The 26804-nt window shown below is 37.2% G+C and overlaps 1 protein-coding gene across 3 annotated transcripts in view; it reads left to right on the top strand.

Annotated features, from left to right (window-relative positions):
* The window catches only part of iqsec2a (IQ motif and Sec7 domain ArfGEF 2a), a 104662-nt gene that overhangs the window by 27242 nt on the left and 50616 nt on the right, over positions 1-26804 (top strand). Inside the window, exon 1 of one of the 3 annotated variants that reach the window (XM_073819265.1) lies at positions 9311-9991. The exons of the other annotated variants lie outside the window; for them this stretch is intronic. Within the exon in view, the coding sequence (XP_073675366.1) occupies positions 9915-9991 (77 nt within the window). The 5' untranslated portion in view covers positions 9311-9914. Of the gene's footprint in view, positions 1-9310; positions 9992-26804 lie in introns of those variants that run through there. 3 annotated transcript variants of the gene reach the window in all.

The following is a 26804-nucleotide window of genomic DNA, read 5'->3' on the forward strand; positions in this document are numbered from 1 at the left end:
AGCTTTGTGATAATGTGATTTCAATTTCTTATAGGTGAAGTGTGTAATTTCTGTGCCACTACATGGAATTGCAAAAGGAATGATATTCTTCTGTCCTCTTGTTTCTCCAAATTTTGTGCCACTAACAGCCTAGAAATTACACGCTTCCCCTTTAAATTTGCATTAGCGTCCCTCTACATCTTTGAATAAGGCATCTCAGTGTCCTTGGTCCAAATTATATCCACACACCAGTCACAAATGACACATCCTCATGCATAATCCTCCTAACACCAACATACACTCATCCTCTCACGCCTGTTCAAATGTAGTTCCACCCCCTTCGTGAATCACACAGAGGCGGAGACAGAAATGCATGCAAAACCCCTCCTGCCTACACACAAACACCTAATACCCCTCACACTCTGTCACTGCGTGATTCACACTCTCATCTCTTTCCTCTCTTCATCAAATCAGTCATTTCTTCCATGATTTCATGTTGCATGTATTTGTGCACATTGCTTTATTTCACTTAGTTAATGATGGATAATTCCATCATAAATCTATCATTTAGATTATGAAGAGATAAGATGTTGTAGAGTAGCCTGTTGTGATACCTAAAAACAGTTTAAACTGGAATGGCAATATTATTTTAATTTTCACTGTAGAGCATAAAAAGTATTTATATATGTACATTAGAGATTAAATGTTCGCTTAACTGGTGATGCTTCAGTTGACAGGGTTTTATTGGCAGAACTGTGGTGGATGAATTTAGCTTGTACTGCAATTCTGCCCTCTGCTGGTTAAGATTGAGAAACACAAGGTTGAGATTTGAAACACTGCAAACTAAAGACAATTCCTAAATCAGATGTGCTGGAATTGATTTGTAGCCAGTTCAGTCAAAATTAGTTAGTGGATATTATAATATTTGAGTGATTTTAAGAGACCTGTTTATATAAAGAATAATGCACTTATTACATTAATTTCTAATCACAACTTGTTAAACATTTCAGTTTTGACTGATTTTAGGATCTCAACTGCATACTTGATTTCCAAATTACCTATATTAATTATTTTTTACATTGAGTGCTGCAGGGCTGATGTATACTGTAGGCAAAACCAGAAGTTCTACACTGTCCTATCAAAATAAAGTGGAAAAAAAATGGAAAAATAAAGTCACTCTGGTTTCCTTGACAAAAAAAAAAAAAAAAAAATATTAGGATTTTCCCCGTTGGCTTTTGTTTGTAGAAAATAACCTCTGTGACCAATGAAGGTTTGATACTTGCATGTTTTGTTCATTGACAATCCTCACAAATCCTTGCAAGTTTTGAAGCCTAAATAAAGATTCCAACAAGTTAATATTTAAAATCTGCAGTTTGGAAGTTTTGATGTAGAATAGTTTAAATAAGCATGATTATAAACACAACAAGGCTGTAAAGACAGACTAGTGAGTAGATTATTTTACTGTACCTGTTTGGCATAATGATGTTTAATGTCCTCAACAACCTCTGTAGTGCTATTTAGCCCCTTATTAGCAATCACTTGCTTCAAGGCATGTAAAAGGTAAAATAAAAAAAATTAATCAAGAGTGGGGTGTTACTGATGTTTTATATCATAGCATAAAACATGAAAATATCTTGGTCTTGTGTTAACTACACCCCTCAATTCAGGCATTCAGGAGTCATGAACTGAGAAACCAAAATTCATTTGATCTCTTGACAAATAGGAGGTCATTGTACTATAAAAACGTCCTGTAAGTATCACAACTCAAAACTTTCTTGTTAGTCTAAAAACCGCTTATATTAAAGCCAAACTGCCAAAAGGACAGATTATGGAATGAGCCACTCTATGGCCACGTTCACACAACAGCAGAATATGGTTGTCAGTCCTGTGTTTGAGTCCTTAATACGGTTACGTTCACACACAGTATGGTTATTTATGGGTGTGACTGCTTCTATAACTGAAATCACAACCGTAAATTTTCAGGACTCACAACTGCATTCTTGGAATAACAACCATTTTGGTTGTCGGTCACGTCATACAGTGCTAGAGAGAGCCGCTCTGCCGCACAAACGTACTTCTAATGTGTGCTGCATACTTTAATTTGTGGTTTCGGTAACTTATACTGACGTAGAAATGAGCTGCGTGTCATCTGAAAGTTTTATATGCAGTCCCCACCTGAGCCGCTTCCGTAAGTTTTGTGTTCTGCACGCGGAAAATCAACGCCATACAATAAAGATGGCTCTGGAGACAACAAGAGGCTGTGCAGTGCCAAGCTGTGGAAAAAACACAGTCTTTTCGAGAAAAAAAGTGGATGAACTTGATTTCTAATGAAATTACAGACTGCAAAGTAAGAACTTGGTCCTTTGTTCACTTCATTTTATCACTGATTCGTTTACAAACAAGACACAGTTCGACACAGGATTTTCAGAAAGATTGAAACTAAAAGACGATGATGTGCCGACTATATTGGATCCAACATTAATGTACTATACAGGCCCTATTGAAAAAAACAGCATATGCTGGTTAGGTAGGTTTTGATGATGGGATGCTGGTTTGAGCTGGTTTATGCTGGTCATTTGCTGGTTAATGCTGGTCCTTAGCCGGTTTATGCTGGTCCTTTGCTGGTTTATGCTAGTCCTTAGCTAGTCATGTTGCTGATCAAGGACCAGCATAAACCAGCAAAGGACCAACTTAAACACCATTCCAGCATCAAAACCTACCTAACCAGCATATGCTGTTTTTTTACAACCAGGGGTGCATCTGAAAAAAACAAAATAAGTTTTCTGTAACTTATTTCAAAAATGGAAATTATCGTATATTCTAGAGTCATTACATGCAAAGTAAAACATTTCAAAAGTTTTTTTGATTTAATTTGGATGATTAGAAAATCCAGAAATCCAGTATCTCAGAATATTAGAATATTTCCTAAGATCATTCAAAAAAAGGATCTGCAAAACAGAAAAGTTCAAGTTCTTTGAAGTATGTTGATTTATGCACTCAATACTTGGCCGGGGCTCCATTAGCACAAATATCAGCATCAGTGAGGTGTGGCATGGAAGCGATCAGCCTGTGGCACTGCTGAGGAACAATTGAGCCTTCAGCTCATCTGTATCATTGGATTGATTGTTTCTCATCTTTCCATATCACTGTGGGCAGATCTTAAAGCCTGCTGGAAAAGGAAATTAGCATCTCCATAAAGCTTGTCAGCAGATGGAAATATAAAGTGCTCCAAAATCTCCCAGTAGACGGCTGCATTGACTTTGGACTTGATAAAACACAGTGGACCAACACCATCAGACATCACGGCACCCCAAATCATCACTGACTTAGGAAACTTCACACTAAAAATTCAAGCAGCTTGGATTCTGTCCCTCTTCAATCTTCCTCCAGACTCCAGATCTTGATTTCCAAATGAAATGCAAAATTTATAATATTATAATAAATATTAGAATATTTTGAAATACTGGATTTTTTACTTTTTATGAGTACACACACACACACACACACACATATATATGTGTGTGTCTGTGTCTGTGTGTACTGAGTATGTACGTTTTTAACCTAAATCATAGCAGCATCTATCTATGAAAAACTGCAAAACTTTTAGCTTTTAGTCTACAATCCGCCACGTCTATTCAAACAGAGCGTTCTGATGAGGAAGGTCAAAACAGAACAGAAATAGCCTATTTCTAAATTATGATGTATTTTGATCTAAAAATCCTGATAGAATTATGAGTGGACCTCGGAGAACAGCACAAAATAAAAAAACAAAGGCAGTTCATGACCCCTTTAAAAAATGTCATTGACTTTAGGATGATGAAACCAGTAGTCTAAAAATGTTAACTTGCTTACATGGTTTATGACTCATTCCTGCAGCACTCTATTAGCTTTTATTTTGCTATTATGCTATCTAATATTTTGAACATTAAGTTTCTTTGATATTGCATTTCAATTCCAAGTCAATGTGGAACTCACGCACATCTGCACATGCCAATATATAAATAGTACCAAGGCGAAGACTAGACTCATGAATATTAATTCAGGAACGTGACTTGACAGCCTAGGAAAATTACCTAGCAATGTCAGTATGAGCTAATTAATATTCATGAGCTCTGTATTCTAATTCATTTAGTGACATCACAACCCACCAATTTTCAGCTCTCAATTCATTCCAGCATTCTAATTTACAAGCAAATGAGTCACATCAAATCACAACAGATAACAGCCCTGTAGAGTAAATGTTACTGCATTTATATATATAGCAACCCATCCATATCTCCATTCGTCCATTTTCCTCCTCTTTGTTGTTCTAACTCACTTCTCCTCTTCATCTGAAACTCTTTTTTTACTCTCTCCGCTCCCTGACCGCTTCCTAGAGAGGATGAGGACGATGACATCGCCCATCAGTTCTGTTGCCCCGCCTCTGAGTGCAGTAGCCCCTCCTCTAGGTAACCAGCAGACTTGTTGGCCCCGCCCCTGACAGCATCCCCCAGTCCTGCCCTGCCCACTCCAACAAGACTGTATGGGGGTGAACTTGTCAATCTTGTCAATCACCCGGATGCTAAACTTGAACAAAGTGCGTCTGAATCTGCAGCCTAAATGCAGCTGGTCTTAATTGAACTAAAACCGATGAAACGAAATACAAAAATATCCTTTGCACTAGCATGTCATCTGCATCCTACCACCTCTCAGAAATGGACAAATATCCTGTATGTGACTGAAACAAGCGAAAGAGAATGAAAACCATTGCTGTACAGTAATACCAAGGGGACATGATGGAGAAGATCTGAAGCGGAAGATCAACCCGAAGAGGTGAAGAATCAAGCGATGGAAAAAAAACAAAACCGATGGTCCCCTTTTCTCCACCTCCGTCTTTCCCCCGGTCCTCTCATTGTCGCCGTATCATCTTCTCTTTGTTTTCCGCTTTTGTCTTTCCGCCATGTGTTCTCTGGCCTCTGTATCTCGTCTGCCAAACGCCTGTGTAACTTTAGTACAGTCTGTGATGTGTTGTGTTTGTTCCCACATTTAGTGTCAAAAGAAAGGATGTGTGTTTTTTCCCTCCTCGGTATCATCCCCACAGAGAGATCAAAGATGCTTGTCTGTCGGCCCAATTGTCAAAGTTACCCAACAAAATTAAGGATTCACAATACTTTTACGTATGTATCAGGCCCAGCATGACAGCAAGCCTCTCTAAAGCCATATTTGAATGTGAAGCTTCACCGACCACCATTTCTCAGTTCTTTTTGATTCGCTTTCTTGACATTTTGTGTCTTTTTGTACTGTTGTTTACTGGCATTTGCTTATCACCTTAACAGTCCAAAGCCACACCGGTCTGCGTCATCCCACTTTTACCAACTCAGACTAAAGTTTGTGACTCTGTACATACATGTAAATGTCAATGTTTGACACGTAACGCAGTGCAGGACACTTTGGACCACGTCGAAGGAGAAAAAGGCCTGGTTAGCATGTTAGCCTAGCGGTGTAGGTCAACAACAACAACAGGGTTTAAGCGGTGCTTCATAGGCTACTCAAAGTTTTTCAATCTCTGGCCTACTTCAATGAATGAATCCTCTAAAATGGCATTGAATTATCCAGGTATAGTAGTGAGATATTATTATAGTGAACTTCTTACTGTACCTCAGGTAACGTAAACAAAACGTTTGGCACTATTGTAGATCACATCGCTCTGGTGTGGTGGTTCCAGTAGCTAGATGTCCACAGAGTTTGACATGCTGTCACAGTTCACCTAATTGGTGAAAATCTCCAAGATCGTTTTGGATGAAACTGTAGTGTTTTGTTTGTAATATGTAATTGAGTTGACAATATCCCGAACAGTCATACGCACAACGTACATACATGTACGTAAACTGACTCTTACTTTAGCGTTTATGATTTTAACAAGATAAGTATTCCTTGCCTGATCAGTTAGAATATCAACTGAACAAGAATGTTGAGGTCAGATGAATATGAATGTAAAAAGGTAATGGGAATCATTGCATGAACCAAATATCTTTCATGGGAAGGACTGCAACAGGACTGAGAAAGCCAAGAAAACACATTAGCCAGATGTGTGACTATGAAATGCCCCCGTATTTGTGACAGGATGATGACAATGACATTGTTGCCAATTGCTCAGAGACTCAAATGCATACACTGATAATAAAAAAACAGCGAGTTTCTCAGACTCTAATGCATGTTCTAAAAAGTCATTGCTCTTTTTAAACTCTTTCATGGTTGTGACTGATACTGTTTTTTTTTTTTTTTTTAATTGTGGAGGCTTAATTGTTTTTACTTTATGTTGTAACAGCTTTTCGGATTTCTTTGGGAGCCGTTAAGTAAGGAAAGAATGGAGTTGGAAAGGGAAGGCTCATAATTCACTGGTTTATCCAGCGACTTAGAGTTTCTCCTCCAGTCATTGTTAACAGCAGTGTGCTGTCACTCACACAGAGAGCGGGAAGTGTGCGACTTTTAAAGGAGCTTCTTGTGTCGTGGTGGAACATTTTGATCCAGGGACGTACTACAGGTGACTTTTGTCATATGAAGTTGTAAAATATGCAAATAAAGCATCATCTTATTAAATATGCAAAATCAAGGAGTTCTAATGTACCAAACCATAACTCCCTGGTGCCATTTGCAAATTAAAGTAGAAGGGATAAACTGTAGAATATTTCATTTGTTTTAAATCATCAGTTCATTTATTGGTATAGTAATTGTTAGTCAAAAGGTTATTTTCCATGCATCTAAATAAATATGTTGCTATTAGACAAATGCCTTGGAAAAAAACTTTCACAAAGCAAAATCTAAAATTCCACTGAATGCATTATGTATGCCTGTAGTACCTCCCCTTAAACCATGCTGTGATTCACATACAGCGACTGGAAACGACACAACTTTGCTGCTAATACGGAGATGAGTGGTGGAATCTTTCGCCTGATGCGTTCAGTCAGCGTGTTCCTGTATTTAGCACTCAGCAGGAATGAATGCGATGAGTCACACATGAAAGAGCCCTTCTTTACTATTTTTATTCTCTCTCTCTTTCTGCCTCTCTCTGTCTCTCTCTCTTTTACATGCTGTAAATACTAAAACATCATTCCTACTCCTTTCCAAAGGAGGTGGAACATTCATTGATATCTGTATATTTCATGAATGATAATGGATATGATATAAAACTGACATATTAAAGAATATTACTGAATATTAAAAAGAATGTTACTGATGATGGTGGTGATGTGGTGGTGGTGATGGTGCTTCTGATGACGACGATGATGATGGTGATGATGAAAGTGACTGAATAAATGCTATTATGATCCAGATTAAACGTGGTCATGTAGTTTTTTACTTTTCCAGTATAAATATTGTTTATATATATTTTTTTGTTTTATATTCTGCAGTTGTTTTAGAATATCCTTATGTCATTTCTTAGTCTGAAGCTTAAAATAATAAGAAATATAGCTGCAAGCAGCGAAGACCCGGAGTTCAAGCGTTTTAAGGCATTTAAGCACATATAAAAGACATTACATATTATTCAGCAAGCCTGCAACCACCTAAATCAATGATTTATTTGTATGACTGTTGCAGAGCCAGCTGTGGTCTGATCTTCCTAAAACTTTGCATGCTTGTTTAAAATCAACTGTTGCATGTGCACACCAGGTTTTGTGAAGTTTTGAATTTTCGTTTAGGCTTTATAGGCTTTCTGGTATATTTGGACAGGCCCATTTTCTAAACGACCCTGTTATAGCTTCCTAAAGGGTGAATTTCAACATTTTGACCTAGAGAGTCCAGAGAATTCCACTGTAGTGTTTTTGTTTTCAGATCATTGAGTTTTTAAAAAATGCAAACTACCTGAAAATTTCCTGAATAAGAACTGATCATTGTTTTTTTTTTCTACTTTTTAGAAATGGGGTCTATATACCCCGTTAAAATGTAATCATGTCCCATATCTCAAAAATACTGCAGTAAAAAGGTTTCATATGAGTTGTGCATATAATATGGGACGTCCTGAATAAGAACTGATCATTGTTTTTTTTTTCTACTTTTTAGAAATGGGGTCTATATACCCCGTTAAAATGTAATCATGTCCCATATCTCAAAAATACTGCAGTAAAAAGGTTTCATATGAGTTGTGCATATAATATGGGACGTCCTGAATAAGAACTGATCATTGTTTTTTTCTACTTCTTAGACTCTAAAGTGTAATAATGTCCCAATTCTCAGAAAAGAACCGTCAAGTACACCAATAAATAAAACGGATATTAAAGCAGAAATGCAAATAAATAAGTAAGTAAAAATTCAAGAGGATTTTGTAGTATTATCTCTCAGTCCTGGGCGTCTAAATGAAAAGCGCTCTGCAAGCGCGTTCTCTCTGTGTTGTTTCTGAAACTACCGTAATCACTGTAATATGCGCGCATACTTAAAATCAATCGCGGCTGGCTTGACCGTGTTTTTCTGAACCGCGGCTGGCTTTACCGCAGTGAGTATTTGCATGAGACGCTGCTTTAAAAAAATTATAAAAAATACGGGACAAAACCCGTCCCGTATTGATTCAAAACGGGACGCGCAATTTCATTCTCAAATATGGGATGATTCCGTATTTTAAGGGACGGGTGGCAACCCTAATTGTTGAGCAAGTGGTGTAGCACTAAATTTCTCTGAATCTGTTCTGAAGAAGAAACAAACTCATCTACATTTTGGATGGCCTTTTTTAAATTTTGGGGTGAACTGTTTCTTTAATATAAAAGACAAAAAACTTAACAAATACAGCATCTTCTGGCATTTAAAGTGCATATGTAATGGCTGCAACAGACTGCCTGCAGGCCATGCTCCAATAAGAGACGCCTTCAGATAGCAACACTTGTATATACCTCTGTTGTGGCACCTCCCACATGTTTTCAAACACCGAGCTGATTCCCGGGGTTGAACTGGCACTGCGTGACATTTTAAAATGATATGTACACATATAACAAAAGTGCAACATCATTAAGTAAAGAGCTTAGATACAGTTTGGATCCCAGACAAATAAAGAATGGGGCAGGTGTTTTTTTAGCTAACCGTGAGTTTGACTGATTGATTGTACTGTGTCGATGTGCTTCAGTTTGTATGTGTCACCTCAGTTGGACGCAAGGTCGGGTTGGGATAATTTGATTAAAGTCTTAGTGGGAGAGATGAAGGAAGTCTCAGCGCTGAAGGGGGAAGGATGAGAACCGGAAAATACAACCTCGGGGCAATAGAAAATGAAAGGAATGGGGAAAATCAATGAACAGCACTATGGATGTGACCAGAACATTTCATCAACAGAGGTTAAAAGAGTTTCATCTAAGCTAAGAATCTCTTTCAGAAAGCATCAGTGATTTATTAGATCTAGTGTTCGTATTTGAAACTATTAGTATGCAAAATGAAAAATTAACTGCACCCATGGGCAAATGTGTTTAACAGGCCTCTTGTGCACATGGTTTGAACTCAAGTTTTGAATGTATTTGTCCTGAGTGTATTTATCTATCATTTACTATAGTGGCAAGTGAAGTACCTCAGCTAGGAGCCGTCAACAAAGTTCTCTCCCTCTGGATTTGCTTTTGCACAGTCATCAGATCTAAATCCTGTGAGGTAACTTGCATCCAAGCCAGTGTTGGAATAGGCTGGAATCTCTACTAGCATGCCCACAAATGATAGCTGCGTGTTTACTGCTGTCACACTTGCCGCTGGGATCTGATCTCTCGTATCACTTCAGCACACAGAGCCGGCCTGTGACAGACAGGACAACCAGAAGTGATTTAAATGGATGTGCTGCAGTCTCAACGGTTGGGGCTCGAGTTCACGGCAGAAGGACTGGGGAGTCTAGACTTTGTTGTGTGGAATATAAAGGAGCCGTATTGGTAGTCAAGTATTGGAGGAAAGGTGGTGCACGAATTCTCTGAAGAAGAGGAAAAAGACAGCAAGTGATGTTTGTTTTGCAGTGCATCTGTCCAGACTTTTGGCCTCTGTTCTGTATGCGGTTAGTAGGTCCCTCGCTCTGCAGGTACGTGCTCTGAACAACCTTGCCTAACTTCACTAGTGAAGCTTACGACGCTCAAAAACCTTCTATTCAGTGAATCTAGCATTCTATCGTTTTAAACATCCTCTGAAAAGACCTATTATGCCCCTTTTTACAATATGAAATATAAGTCTTAGGTGTCCCCAGAACGTGTCTGTGAAGTTTCAGCTTAAAATACCCCACAGATCATTTATTATATCCTATTGAAAAAGCCTATTTTGAGTGGAAGCAGAAACATGCTGTTTTCATGCATGGCTCTTTAAATGCTAATGAGCTGCTGCTCCCCGCCCCCTTTTCCAGAATAGGACTGTGCCTTTACAGCTCATACATCAGATAATCCAAAGCCGCTAGAAGGCAAGCCTGCAACCACTAACTGAAAAAGTGTAACGGCTAATGCCGAGTTCAGACGGCACGATTTTCAAAGCAATCGCGTCACAGATGTTTTCACACTGCATGACTATCTGGGGTAGCATTCTGTCGCTGCTGTGTTCACGCTGCACGATGGATCGGCGACAGGGGGTTTCACACTGCATGACTTTACAATAGGAAGAATCGCCGACAACTTTGTCCCGGTCCACAAACTACGTCTCACAACCAAACACACGCGAGAAGTGACATGGAAACAACGCGAGGTCAGGCGTGCAAGTTCTCATGTGAGACTGGTATTATTATAAAAAAAAATGGTAGACCGCAAGAAGCTTGTCATACAAATTGCATGTGCACTCATTTGCAGCGAAAAGAAAAGAAGCCGAAGCTATTCTTGTTGATACTGTGGTCTATACCTTCGTAACTCCTCCCCCAACTTCCCGCTGGCCTGGATGTTGCCGTCTCATTGGCTGTAGGTAATCGCCGATGCTATTTTCAGTCAGATCACCTTTCACACGGCATGATTTTGAATCGGCGATTCTCTCAGATCGCGTCTTTGATAGTTCACACTGTGTGATTGTCACTCGCGTGAACGAGCACCGATTTGCCTGTGATTTCGGGCATTTGTCTGCGATTTCTCAAAACCTGTCGGCGAGTCAAAATCGGGGCTAAAATCATGCAGTCTGAACTCGGCATAAAGCTAACGCTTCTGGTCTGGCAGTACGTAGGAAAGGAGACCAGAGCCCGTGTTTTTTTTTTTATGGATGTCAATGGAGCAGAGGCTTTACTACGCTAAAAATCTTCTGCCAATCTTACGTGTTACACTTAACAATAGTTTTGGATTTAAATATTTTTAGAGTTTACCACAAAAAAAATGCTGTTTTATAAGAGAAGTCACTGACTTTTTGCGACAGGTGGGATTCAGCTTTTACAGCACTTCTCATTCATTTCATATGGCATCCGTAAATGGCGACTGAATGTCGCACAACTCTCACTGAAATTCAGTGACATCAAGGCTGTAATAACATTGGTTATTAAAGGACATGTGATCCAAGTTAGCCATTAAGCTTTGTCCAATAGTAAGTAATACAGATACAATATCTCCCTATAGTAATACAATATCTCCCTATAGTAAGACAATCTCTGGATAATCTGCTAAAAAACATCTGTTTGGTTTTTATTTTATGTCTATCGTGCTGAAATCATGCGTTTTAAACCATATTAGTCTGATATAGGGTTTTCTGAGCGCACACATCCAAAGCACATGCACAGAAAGCAGCTCTTTCATGTCTTATTGCGCTTAAATGGTCAAATACACACACGTTTATGTTAAAAACACACATGAGTTACAAAAACAGTTGGTTATGTCTGTGAGGGTAAACAGCTTAGAAAGAAATGGCATGTTTGTATTAGATCTGTGTGGCAGCTGCATAATATACAGTAAATACATCAATAAATCCACTGCTCTCTTGTCTCCTCTGAGGCTGGGACTCTAAATAGTGTTCTGTGCTCAGTTAGCAGAACAGTTAGCATGCTTTGCTCGATCTTTTGGCATGGCATTAGAACTGGTACACACCGTTGTCACTTGTGAAAACTAAATGAGGGTGCCGTGGGTGGAAACGTGCAAATTAAGTGGTTAAGATCGCCTTCCTACGTCACATGCTTGGAAAAAAAGGTTTACCAAAATAAAGTTACTGGGTTGTTTTCACGTTTTCTGCACTTAATAATAGCACTTAAACGTTGAAAAAGTCAGATTTTAATGATATGTCACCTTTAAAAGGTTCTCGATTCAATTCTGAATGGTGCACAAACCCTGCTGTGGTGGTTACGACCTGTATGCAAACTAGAGAGTGAAGTGTCCAGGTCTAAAGCTCTGAATGAGTACATTGAACAAATGAACCTACGCCACCCTGCTGCTCTTAAGGCAGTTTCATTCCCTGCCTGCCCCTGGAGCCACTGCATCAGGACTCGAGCTTGCTGTATTCTTGTCTCATTTGTTGGTGCCATCTGCCTGTTTGTTTAATAATTGTATGTGGGAATGATCATGAATAACTCCCATTCTCTCAGTAAACGGCTGCATCTCCTCAGGTTTATCCCTCAAGTGCCCTTTATAGCCACTGGGAAACAGATGAGCTCTGATAGACATTATGTTTCATCTAAAAGCAGCGCTAACCTGTACAAGCAAAACAACCCAAGTGGTCCCACATCAGTGTTTAAAAGCAGGAGCCTGGAAGTTATATACTTATTTTCAGAAGAGCATTATATGGTTAAGCAATCATGCGTATATTTGGATGTGTTTTGTGAGACTTCCTTTCGGTACTTCTGCAGCGATGTAGGACGATTTTGAAGTTGGAGGAGAAAATGAGATGGGAGTTTTTCGACATACCTTAACTGTCTTGAATCGGAATACACGCAGAGCTAGACAAGATGAGCATTTGAGGTTATAAGTATATCAATTGTCAATTTTGTTTAGAAAATAACCGATCGTTTCGTTAGATAAGTCCCTTCTTCCTCAGCTGGGATCATTTAGAGCCCTTTGCATTTAAAATAATTTTGTAAGTTCAAACTTGCAGGCACCATAGAAGTCCACTATATGGAGAGAAATCCTGAAATGTTTTCCTCAAAAAATGTTTTCCTTGTATGACAAGGGGGTGAGTAAATAATCTGTAAATTTTGGTTCTAGAAGTGAATATCTAAATATAAATGTATATAATCTACAATATAGTATGAAGTATAGAATAGAATAGTAAAATATAGTATAATAATGTACAAAAATAATTTTAGTGTTAGAAAAACTCCAATGTAATGCTTAAATCTCATTTTCTCGGTTTTGTATATTTAAATATGCAGCGTGAAGACACCTTGTACCAGTTTTGACGTCAGCGACGGCATCTTGCACACCATGTGACCACAATAATGACTTAAATCAGTCTGTTTCTCACACAAAGCTGTAGTCTTCAAGCTTCTGAAGACCAAACAAGCCATTTTTGACTTTTATGTTTTGTTCGGTGTGTGTGTGTATGTGTGTACCTGGTATTCATCACGTTGTGGGGACCAAATGTCCCCACAAGGATAGGAATACCAGTAGATTTTGACCTTGTGGGGACATTTCTCAGGTCCCCATGAGGAAACAGGCTTATAAATCATGCACAATGAGTTTTTTTGATGAAGTAAAAGTGTGCACAATCTCCTGTGAGGGCTAGGTTTAGGTGTAGGGTAGGTGTAGGGCGATAGAAAGTACGGTTTGTACAGTATAAAAACCATTACGCCTATGGAATGTCCCCATAAAACATGTAAACCCAACATGTGTGTGTGTGTGTGTGTGTGTGTGTGTGTGTGTGTGTGTGTTGATACCCAGCATCCAATCCCAATCCTATTTCCTTTCATTGGGAAAAAGCACCTGTCACATGGGTTTAGAATAACAAGTACATGACAGAATGTTCATTTTTGGATGAGCTATTCTTCGAATGCTTGTTTGTTTATGTGTGTGTGTGTGTGTGTGTGTGTGTGTGTGTGTGTGTGTGTGTGTGTGTGTGATATGTTGACAGAAAGTAGAAGTCAGTAATTATTTAGTGTAAGAGCTCTTCATAATATCACTTCGCTCCTCAGCTCCCGAGAATCCTTCATTCTCAGCTTAGTTTCTGTCGGGTTCATCTCACCACCACCGAATCGTCATCACAGTAAATCTCACACACATGCTGTTCAAATCTGAGCTAAAGGTGTTGCAATCTGCTGCGTTTGTCAAACAGACAGCAAACATACAAGCTACCAAAACAGAAAATGCCAGCAAGCGCCAAACCGATTCCTAGAAACTGACTCCTGAAGTCTTTTAATACGTCAAATCGCACCTTTAATATGACAAATAAATATTTGAATAAAGCACTATACCCAATCCCTGCTTTTCTCTGTTACCCCGCACTGCAAAAAGCCCATTCACACATGCGTGTGTGTGCATGTGCACTCATGAGTGAAGTACACACGTGGAAGAGACCTGTCAAGAATGCAGCCTTTCTGCTCCTCACAGAGCGAGAGAGAGAGAGAAACAGAGAGCGAGAGGGAGTGAGAGAAAGAAGGAGGGGTGGTGGGTGTGAGAGACACAGGGTAGTCTAGAAAAGGGGTTATTTTTTCCTCCGCTTCCTTCAGCCTGAATGGGACCTCTCTGTGGCTGCATGGCGGTAAGCTCTCGTTCGTTTGTTCACTCCTCCATCCTTTCACTCTTTAACTCTCGGCATCATCGCACGTTTGTCTGTGACATTAGCGCTGACACTAACTAAGCGGCCGCGCGGTAGAGTCTTGCGATAACAGATGTGCTGTCCACTCACCCTGAACGGGAAATATGTTGACTGCGGGCCTTTTTACCTATGACATTTTTAAATTCACATTCAGCTAATCTGGTTTATACTCTTCAGTGCATTTGATGCAGCATGTTAACTATTGTCATTTAGTAAATAGTGGTGTTTCTTGCTGTGTAGGACAAGCAGACAGCTGACCCTCTAGGATACAGTACGTAGCCCAACGGTGATTACAGTTAGATGCGAAGGCCAACAAGTACAACATATTACTCATTCATTCATTTTCATCAGAATTGTAGTATCGGAAAGCATTTCTGGCTTCTTTTATGTAAATGTTGCTTTAAAAATAAACCTAGGAGTCACTGGGGATGGTGTGAAGTGAAGTGTCTTATGCCTGAGTGAGACAGAACTCAATAATTTACTAGTTTGGCCTGCCTTTAGGCAGCTGGTTATGTGGCCTGTTGGTGGTTAAGTCTTTGTTTCAGAGAAGAAATTGATTTCATTTTTCTTATTTCGCCTAAAACTGATGTCTTTGTCTTTTTGGGAGAACAAAAGGCTGGAGGAAGTGAACATCTGCGTGTGTGTGAGAGGATGTGCAGCTTCAGCACTGCTGTAACTAGGGATGTGGGTTTTACATTTTTAATTTTGTGTGATTTATTATACAGTAAAAAAAAAAGTGATTGAAAATTAACACAATTAATGATGCCTCTGGATCTGAATTTAAATTTTGCAAGTAATTTTCCTGTTGTCGGAACATGGCAATATAAAAATAAAATGAAGCAGTATATTTTACTTCTAAGGGGCATTCGCACAAAATGTGTTTAAAAACAGCACTCAGAAGTAGTAAGAATAAAATGTTGATACTGTATAGTTTTAGCCAATAGACCACTGCTGAATAAATAAGCTTTCCATTGATGTATGGTTTGTTAGGATTGGACAATATTTAGCCGAGATACAACTATTTGAAAATCTGGAATCTGAGGGTACAAAAAAATCTAAATATTGATCAAATTGCCTTTAAAGTTGTCCAAATGAAGTTCTTAGCAATGCATATTACTACCCAAAATTTAAGTTTTGATATATTTACAATAGGAACTTTACAAAATATCTTCATGGAACATTACCTTTACTTAATATCCTAATGATTTTTGGCATAAAAGAAAAATCAATAATTTATTAATGTTAAATATCATTTCTAGCAGAGCTCCTAAATTTTGACTATACATTTTAATGTTGTAATTTATTTAATGTTTTAGCATTTTAGTTTTAAAATGCATTTAATATCATATTGCATTTTATTGCATTCTTTTTATTTAGAGGTCATTATTAGATTTATTATATTTTTATATTTTTGGATATTTGTAATTAATTTAATATCAAGTAATATCATTTTAGTGCATTTTTAATCTATTTCTGTATTAGATATAATTTTTTATGTTATTTAGATATTTTAATTTATTCAATATTATATTAGTGCATTATTTTTACATTTATTTACATATCATGATAATGCATTATTTTATATTACTTAGATATGTTTAATTTATTTAATTTCATTTAATATTTTAGTGCATTCTTTTAGTCTATTTCTTTATTTAGGTATCATTATTAGATATTATTTTTATATTTTTTATACTTTTACAGAATGTACTTTTAATGAGATGTGCACCCGCAAAAATGGAAATAATGAAAAGATGACAAAAATAGCTGGACATCAAAATTAATAAACATTTTGGAATGGGCAAAAAAACCTAGAAAGCATAATTCTGAGTATCCAGATACAGCTGCTATAAGAATCTCCTCTTGTTGCTGACTAATGATACACATTTGCTTTTGAAACTGGTATAAATAAGTTGCATTGTATGTCAAAAGTTGAACAGACTTTAGATATAGATACAACTATTTGAAAATCTGAAATCTGGGGGAGCAAAAAAATCTAAATATTGAGACAGTTACTTTTAAAGTTGTCCAAATGAAGTTCTTAGCTATGCATATTAGTAATTAAAAATTAAGTTTTGATATATTTACGGTATAATATCTACATGGAACATGATCTTTACTTAATATCCTAATGATTTTTGGCATAAAACAAAAGTCGATAATTTTGACCCATACAATGTATTTTTGGCTAGTGCTACAAATACACCCGTGCTACTTAAGTCTGGTTTTATGGACCAGTGTCACATATGTGATTAATTGTGATATATTACATGAATTTATTGGCATATCATGTAAGTAATTTTAAATATAATTGATTGTTATTATTATTGTGTGTACAGTATGTTTGCCTCATTAAGCTCAGAGACACAAAGTGGTCGGTAATAGTTTAATAGCAGATGGGATTCATACTAGCTGTGTTGTCGGAGACAAGAGAAGCATGAGAGAGGATGATGGATGGAAAGAATGATGAATTGACACATCTAGAAATGAAGTGACAGGTTCAAAGATCCAGAGGGAGAAGAAATCCGTCAAAACCATTTTAGGAGAGGAGGGGGAAGGGTGTGAGAGAGAAGCAGGAGAAGACGACGACTGAGAGGTCATGTTTTAAATTAATAATATAAAGAAAAGCAGCTGGCTGCACACTCGAATGTTCAAGTGTGTGAGTGAGAAAGAGAAAGTGAGTAGATTTATAAGCTGAAGAGGGCCGGTTCTTTAAGGTTAAAGATGAATTCCACCAGAATGGTCAGATTTACGGGGTGTGTGCGAACCCATGGGTCTCATCTAGTGACAGAAGATTAACTATGTCTGGTAGGAGCGTTCTGGTATCCTCAGTCGGCAAGTACAAGGCTGATGGGTAATTTAAAGCTGTGTTCTGCTGAAGCGTCCCTCTTAATGACTTCTGTCTCTCTCAGGAACAGCAAACCCTTACGAAAAGTTCTGAGAACGTGTCCTGCTACAGTGTTTGTGTCAAATGATAATTTCATGGTGTTTCGTATACTGTGGTGCTAAATAATTATCATATAGGCTATATATGTTTTGTATGGTGCTTCCATCATTGAATTGCACTTGTTTTCATTTGAAATTACATTTTATTTTGTTTTATTTTATTTCATTCTGCTGTCAAATATTTTGTATGACATATCCCGCAGTCTATAGCTTCTTCCCATATAATAAAATTATTTTAGCTTTGATCAGTATTTCAGCCCATTTATTTATTTACTTGTTCTTTTGTGTATGTTTTGTCATTTTCAACTGTTATGAGAATATTTCCCACTTTTTTTAAAATCTTGAGTTAGTATTGTGCTTTTCAAGCAGACATTTAATGGCATTTTTTATAACATAAAGCATGAGTGTGTCCATTATCATGTTCATACTTATTTTTCTCAGAATTGCGTGATACAAACTTGCAATTCTGACTTCTTCTCAGAATTGCGAGATATAAACTCACAATTCTGACTTTTTTTTTTAGAATTGCATGATACAAACTCACAATTCTGGCTTTTTTTAGAATTGCGTGATACAAACTCACAATTCTGACTTTTTTTTAGAATTGCATGATACCAACTCACAATTCTGACTTTTTTTAGAATTGCGTGATATAAACTCAGAATTCTGACTTTTTTTCTCAGAATTGCATGATACAAACTCACAATTCTGACTTTTTCTCAGAATTGCGTGATACAAACTCACAATTCTGACTTTTTTTTTTAGAATTGCATGATACAAACTCACAATTCTGGCTTTTTTTAGAATTGCGTGATATAAACTCACAATTCTCACCTTTTTTAGAATTGTGAGATATAAACTCACAATTCTGACTTTTTTTTAGAATTGTGAGATATAAACTTACAATTCTGACTTTTTTCTTAGAATTTCATGATACAAACTCAAAATTCTGACTTTTTTCTCAGAATTGCATGATACAAACTGACAATTCAGACATTTATTCTCAGAATTGCATGATACAAACTCACAATTCTGACTTTTTTTTAGAATTGTGAGATATAAACTTACAATTCTGACTTTTTTCTTAGAATTTCATGATACAAACTCAAAATTCTGACTTTTTTCTCAGAATTGCATGATACAAACTGACAATTCAGACATTTATTCTCAGAATTGCGTGATACAAACTGACAATTCTGACTTTTTTTTTTTAGAATTGCATGATACAAACTCGCAATTGTGACTTTTTTTCTCGGAATTGCATGATACAATTTCACTAAAAAATTGTGCAATATAAATGTGCAGTTACAAGAAATAAAGTCAGAATCGCAAGATAAAAACAATTTCGATTTTTGTTTTCTGCAGGACATGAATGGATTTAACCTCGCAAATGCAAGTTTGTATCTCGCAATTGCGAGTTTGTATCTCACAATTTAGACTTTTTTCTCACAATTGCGAGTTTATATCTCGGAATTATGAGTTTATATCTCACAATTCTGTAATACAAACTCACAATTACGAGTTATAAAGTCAGAATTCTGATATAAACTCACAATTGTGAGAAATAAAGTCAGATTTGCAAGATAAAAACAATTCTGACTTTCTTTCTCACAAATGTGAGTTTGTATCTTGCAATACAGATTTTTTTTACGCAGTTCTACATTTTTTACTCAAAATTGTGAGAGATAAATTCACAACGGTGAGTTCAATTTTGAGAGAGTTTATATCTTACAATTCTGAATTAATAATTGTGAGATACACAGCAATTCTGAGAAAAACAAGTCTGAATTGTGAGATAATTCAGACTTTATTCAGTAGCGGAAACAGGCTTCTATAACAAAGAACATGGTACATGTTCAAAGAAATATTTTAGTTATTTATTTATTATTTATTTTTGTCTTTTATCTTATTTTGCTGTCAAATAGTTTTGAATAATGGCAAAAATATATAAGGCAATCCGTATTTTCTTTGCACAGAATTAAATTCTTTTAACCTTCATCAATAATGATTAATTTCTTCATATTTCAGAGTAGCCATTTCGATCACCAAATCACAAAATAAACAAGTAATCATAGTAAGTCTTTTATAATTTGGAAAAAAATATTTTGTGGTCATTGCTAGTTGACCAACAATAATCATTTGTGTATATTTCAAGTATTATGAGATTTTTTGAAAATGAGCTTGAATCAGTTTAACGTATTGTAACCAGTCTGAAAACTATTGATTCATTTATAATCTATAAAGTGTTTTACTAAGAAGTGAGTCAGCAGTCCCAAGCTGAGTGACGGCTGTCCACGTTTCTCGTCTTCATTTACTCTAATGATAAGCGATGACTGTTCGCGGTCATTCTGCTGCAGAGTGCGACTTCAAACTGCGAGGGATTTCAGAAATTGTTAATTTGCTAATATGTTTCAGCGGGGATGACTGTGTCGGATTAATCTTGTTTGGTAGACAGCAAGTGTCAGCTTGTGGTGATCATGAAAGGGAGCTAAACGCAGATTAGTGCAAGCGCACATCAAAGGGCGAGGGTGACTCCGTTCTGCACGCGGCTGGAGATTATGGCGTCTCTGTTGGGCAGTGCCGGCATAGTTGATGCTGCACTGCTGGTTTATACTATATTACTTTATTAAATGCTGACTATATATGTGTTTGCATTAGTGTATTTGAGTGTTGTATGTGTATGTAATGTGTGTACTGTGTGTTTTGGATTCAAGCCAAGGTCACATATAACCTAAAACAAAAGAGGAAGCAGGAGGAATTGCATGATTGGTTAAAACAATAATTCAACAGAATTGGAAGGAATGGAAATGTTCGGCTGTAAAAGGGGACACAGTCTCTCTGATGGTTGTATGTTCATATCAGGATGTTTCCCCCTCAGGTGATTTGCTCTGAGTTCACGGTGTCCTGCTCGTTTGCTTTGTAGAAAAAAGTGACAGCACATGACAAGGAAATCATTGAATTATAGATGACAGCGTGGATTAACCGAGAGGTCAAGGTTTGTCTGGTTAGCATTGCCTGGTTAGTTCCTGCTGGCAGATGCTGTAACTACACCGTCTGGCTGCAAAGAGAATATTTTCCATTGATCGTCAATCCAAAGTGTAAATATTCATATAAATGCTGTTCTTTTTAAGAATACTGAAAAAATATATACAGTTGAAGTCATAAGTTTACATACACCTTGCAGAATCTGCAAAATGTTAATTATTTTACCAAAATAAGAGGAATCATACACAATGCTTGTTATTTTTTGTTTAGTACTGACCTGAATAAGGTATTTCACATAAAAGGCATTTGCATATAGTCCACAAGAGAAAATTATTGAATTTATGAAAAATAACCCTGTTCAAAGGTTTACATATTGATTATTAATACTTTGTTGTTACCTGAATGATCCACAGCTGTGTTTTTGTTTGGTGATAGTTGTTCATGAGTTCCTTGTTTGTCCTAAACAGTTAAACTGCCCCGCTGTTCTTCAGAAAACTCCTTCAGGTCCCACAGATTTTGTGTATTTGAACTCTTTCCAACAATGACTATATGATTTTGAGATCCCATCTTTTCACACTGAGGACAATCGAAGGACTCATATGCAACTATTAAACGTCCAAACACTCCCTGATGCTTTAGAAGGATAAACCATGCATTAAGCTAGGGGGTGAAAACCTTTGGAGTTTGAAGATCAGGGTAAATTTAACTTATTTTGTCTTCTGGGAAACATCTAAGTATCTTCTGTAGCTTCTGAAGGGCAGTACTAACTGAAAAATATGATATTTAGGCAAAATAAGAAAAATGTACACATCCTCATTCCTTTCAAAACTTTACACCCCTGGCTTTTAGTGCATCATTTTTTCTTCTGAAGCATCAGTGAGTGTTTGAACCTTCTGTAATAGTTGCATATGAGTCTCTCAGTTGTCCTCAGTGTGAAAAGATGGATCTCAAAATCATACAGTCATTGTTGGAAAGGGCTCAAATACACAAAAATGCTGAAAAAAAAGCAGAATTCTTTCTGAAAAACAGCAGGCAGTTCAGGACACTTTTCTCTTGTGGACTACATGTAAACATCTTTTTTTGTGAAATATTTTCTTCAGGTCAGTACTAAATAAAAAATAATATGCATTTTCTACGATTCCTTGTTATTTTGCTAAAATAATTAACATTTTGCAGATTCTACAACGTGTGTGTAAACTTTTGACTTCAACTGTATATAGTGGTTTCCTCAAAAATATTATTACTGTTTGAAAGAAATTTGTGCACCGAATCAGCATATAAGAATGATTTCTGAAAGATCATGTAACTCTAATGGCTGCTGAAAAATTATACTGATAATCTAATGTTCATGTTCAATGTTTCCTGCATAATTAATTAGCACAGCTGCTGTTTTAAATCTTCTGATAAGGACAGTTACAACTGATGGCATGCATAAATGCAGAAGACACACCTTTTAATGTGATTTCTACAGAAAATCCTTCTTCTGTACAAATCACTGATATATATTAGAGACATCTACAATAAGAAGTCAGGCCTATAGACATACTGCACTGAAGACTAATCTTGCCCAAATAGAGCTAAAGATGACTTTCTGGTAGACTGCATTTTGGGAAGAGACCGTTGCAGACACATCACAGTATTAGCGTTCATGTGATCACAGTCACTTTACCCTGCAGACAGATACCAGCTGAATCACGCTGAGGTACAATGGCATGCAGACGTGGCTGTTTGCTTTGCTTATTTATTCTGTGTGTACATAAACATTTTTGATTAGACATGATTCGTAAGCTTTAAGCTTCAGTTTCCCTGTGTCCTTATTTGGAATCCTCACTTGCTTTGAGGTTAATTTTACACCCTAATACAGCGTAGGGAGTAATTGCTGCATAATTAATAATGGGATAATGTGATTAAAAGAGCAGCTTGTTGATCAAAGAGAGCGAGTATTACACTTTCTAGCATTAGAAACTTGTTAAAACCAGACTATTAATTACATCACTATGGCAATCCTTTGCAAAAAGTTTGTATTTTGCCCTTTGAGGGTTTTTAAATAATAGTGATTTACTAAAGTAAGCCTTGAACAATCAATTTATATTTTGAGCAACATGCAATTTTGCATCTTTTAAGGAACAGTTCACAAAAAATGTCGTTCCAAAAGCTGTAAGACCTTTGTTTATCTTCGGAACACAAATTAAGATATTTTAGACGAAATCCAAGAGCTTTCTGACCTTGCATAGACAGCAATGCTACTGACACGCTTAAGGCCCAGAAAGGTAGTAAGGACATTGTTAAAATAGTCCATGTGACATCAGTGGTTCAATCTTAATTTTATGAAGCTACAGGAACACTTTTTGTATGCAAAGAAAACAAAAATAACGACTCTAACGTCTCACAGGTTTGGAATGACATGAGAGTAATTAATGACAGAATTTTCAACAATCCCTTTAATTTCAGATAAATTTGATGTTTATCTGCTTACCCCCAATGCATCCAAAATGTAAGTGACTTGTTTTCCTCAGAAAAACACAAACTAAGATTTTTAATGAAAACCGGTGCAGTCTGCCAGCCTTATCATAGACGTGGATGGGCACCAAACCTTTAAAAGTAAACAAAAACATGCACAGACAAATCCAAATTACACTCTGCGGCTCGTGATGATACATTGATGTCTTAAGACACGAAACGATCGGTTTTTGCGAGAAACTGAACAGTATTTATATCATTTTTTACCTTTGATACACAGCCACGTCCATCTGTCCTGAGCACGAGTTTGGCATCAGTCACGTCACATGTGCACGCGCTTCTGGTGTAGAATACGCAAACGCCGTAAGGGGAAATCAGTGAAAAGTCCCGGATGAGTTTGCGCAAGCAAATGTAAACTTTTAGCTTTAAATCGGTTTAAACAACCAGGATACGCGCAAGTTATTACCATTTTGTATAGCCGCTATACCCACAATCTCTGTGCACTGTGTAAACAATGAGTGTTGTATACATGCGACAGATCGCTTCCGGCGTTTGCGTATTCTACGACAGAGCGCGTGCTCATGTGACGTGACTGATGCCAAACTCGTGCTCATGACAGATGGACGTGGCTGTGTATCAAAGGTAAAAAATGATATAAATACTGTTCAGTTTCTCGCAAAAACCGATCGTTTCGTGTCTTAAGACATCAATGTATCATCACGAGCCGCAGAGTGTAATTTGGATTTGTCTGTGCATGTTTTTGTTTACTTTTAAAGGTTTGGTGCCCATCCACGTCTATGATAAGGCTGGCAGACTGCACCGGTTTTCATTAAAAATCTTCGTTTGTGTTTTTCTGAGGAAAACAAGTCACCTACATCTTGGATGCATTGGGGGTAAGCAGATAAACATCAAATTTTCATTTTTGGGTGAACTATCCCTTTAAACTGTAACCTGTAGACTATAGAGTTCAAAAGTTTTCATAGTTTTATTAATTACTATTAATACATTTAAAAAAAAATGATTTCAATGTTAAATTTCAATACTAATTCACGCAGATGTTTTAAAGTAGTTAGTAGTGCACCACTTTAAGTAAGGTCAAGCGAATCTGAATGATGATGGCTGTGTTCAGCACAATGGACAGCTCCCTTCTCCATCTAGTCAATGTATGTTCAACCTCTGGATGAGGCAGCTTCCTCTTGTGCATGTATGTAAATGTGTTTCTGTCTCCTGTGTCCTCATAATGTTAGAATCATTGTTGGGTCATTCTTAATCTTGCATAGCCAGACCTTCAGACTGACGGCAGAAGTTCTGGAAACCTTGGCCATTTTGGCCCGCTCAAAAGGCCATATGACTGACAGGTAAAGCAACCAATCACGTTTTGTTTTGTGCAGCGTCATGTTTAGGGGCATGAAAATGTCGCCACAATAACAGACTGGTGTGTAAAACTCTCAGACATATTTTAAAGATTCTATGCCTACGAACTTTACATATTTTACATAATTTTTGAAAAACCAGCGTTGAGTTGATCCTAATAAGCACTCGTCGTCACAGCTGTAAACACAACGGCTTTATTCTTTCGTGAGAGGGTTTGGTGCCACAGCATTTTTGTTTCCAGGTGGAACGTCACACACACGTCTTCCTGAAAACCTGTATAATCTAACCAATCTGACAAGTGTGCCTTGTGCATCATATTTATTTATTTATTTATTTATTTTTTAGAAATTAATGAATTCAGCAAGTATTAAAAGATTAGTTCACTTCCTTTCCTGGTAATTTACTCACCCCTGTGTCATCCAAGATGTTCATATCTTTCTTTGTTCAGTCGAAAAAAATTTAGGTTATTGAGAAAAACAATCCAGGATTTTTCTCCATATAGTGGACTTCAATGGGGATCAGTGGGTTGAAGGTCCAAATTGCAGTTTCAATGCAGCTTCAAAGGGCTCTACACGATACCAGCTGAGGAATAAGGGTCTTATCTAGTGAAATTTTCTAGTGAAAATGTATATACTTTTTAATCATAAATGCTTGCCTTGCTCGTCTACAATTTCACACATTACACAATCACATTGGAAAGGTCACATTTGAATGGTTAGTTCTTCGTCTCTGTACTTCAGTTCAAAAAGGTAGGTTAGGGCAAAAAGACTCCAATTTCAAAATCGCCCAATATCGTTGTTTTAACTTTTTTTGTAAAGGGCATTTGACTTTCTTTGCACATTTGCTTTGTAAACACTGGGTCAGTACTTCCGCCTTTGATTCTACTGATCCTTAAAGTGCCCCTATTATGCCTTTTCAAATATGATATTTCATGTAGTGTGTCATGTAGCTGTATGTGAACATAAACTATCTGCAAAGTTGTGACGCCGACAGTGCACTATAAATGAAGTTTTTGTCTAACAAAAAAAAGAGTCGGCTCACATTCGCCTAAACGAGTCGTCAGCAATTCGAATCTTTTTTCTGTAACGGCCACACGTCACGAGCTACACATTTGCGTAATGTCCGCCCACGTTCAATTTCGCGAACAACTTGCCCGCCCACAAACAGTAGGCCTACCATTTTCACGTGGATTAACGTTACATCATGTCAAGAAGACGCCCTGCGCTGTGAGAGTGAATTTGTTTTATATGCCCTTCCGAAAGATGAAACTACCAAGAATGAGTGGTTAACATTAATTTTTTTCAACACCTCAGCAGTCCAATGCCAATCTTGTGTTGTGTTCGCGTCATTTTACTGATGACTGTTTTTCCAATCTTGGGGAGTAACGTTACAACGCGAGATTCACCAAACGCTTGGTTTTAAAAAATGGATCAGTGCCCAGTTTATTTGGACCGGCTTGCTCCTCTGAACTTCTACCTGTAAGTATGATTAATAATTGATGATTGTATTTTCTAGCGATCGTTCAAAATACGTCTTTGTGTACGTTATGGTGTGTAACAACCCCGCACATGTCTTGGTAAGCGGCTAACTTGCGTTTCTGTAGTTCTGTTGTTCAGCTGTGAGTGCAATGTAGTCTAAAAATTGTGATTGATGCAGCTTGACTGTCTGTCTGCCTTATTAGTTTAAGTAATGATAATGATAAACGATGGCTTAACGCAGTGTTATGGGTTGTACGTTACAGTGTTGAAGTTCACAACGTAGAGGTGTGCCCGGTTCGCTTACAAAAGCAAATTGCAAGCACTTTCCACAGTTATAATATGACACCCACTGAGAAACGTCCTGCTCCAGTCGTGCTTGCAAAACAGTTTCTTGTCGATGTGCCACTTCAACCGTTTCATCGTCAGACTCCGGCTCGAATTGATAGGGTAAAATCGAGGCTATCTTTTCTATGCATTAACAGGTCTCCACAGCTGTCATTCAGTTATGCCAATGGGCGTTTCGTTTTGCGCTGAAGCGGTAGACCAATCCAAAAGGACTGCACCATCTGACCAATCACAGCGGTGAGGGCTCACTGAAAGGAGGGGTTTAGAGAGACTGATTCTTCGAACTGCTTCACACGAGTCGTTTACGAATCATTTAGAAACGGGGTAAAATTAAATCTAATTTTTGAGAAAACTAAAGTGTTTTTTGAACTTGCATACATGTAAACCTGTTTTAAGAGACTATTACAACAATATTAACTACCTTAAACATGGCATAATAGGGGCACTTTAATTTCTTTTCAACTGAAGAAAGAAAGACATGAACATCTTGGATGACATGGAGGTAAGTAAATTATCAGAAAAGTTATTTTGGAAGTAAATTAATCCTTTAAGTTGATCAAAAATGACATTTAAAAGATGTTTATGATGTTAAATAAATGCTGTTCTTTTCAA

This window comes from Garra rufa, chromosome 15 (assembly GCF_049309525.1).
Source record: "Garra rufa chromosome 15, GarRuf1.0, whole genome shotgun sequence".
In the NCBI taxonomy this organism is placed as follows: domain Eukaryota; kingdom Metazoa; phylum Chordata; class Actinopteri; order Cypriniformes; family Cyprinidae; genus Garra; species Garra rufa.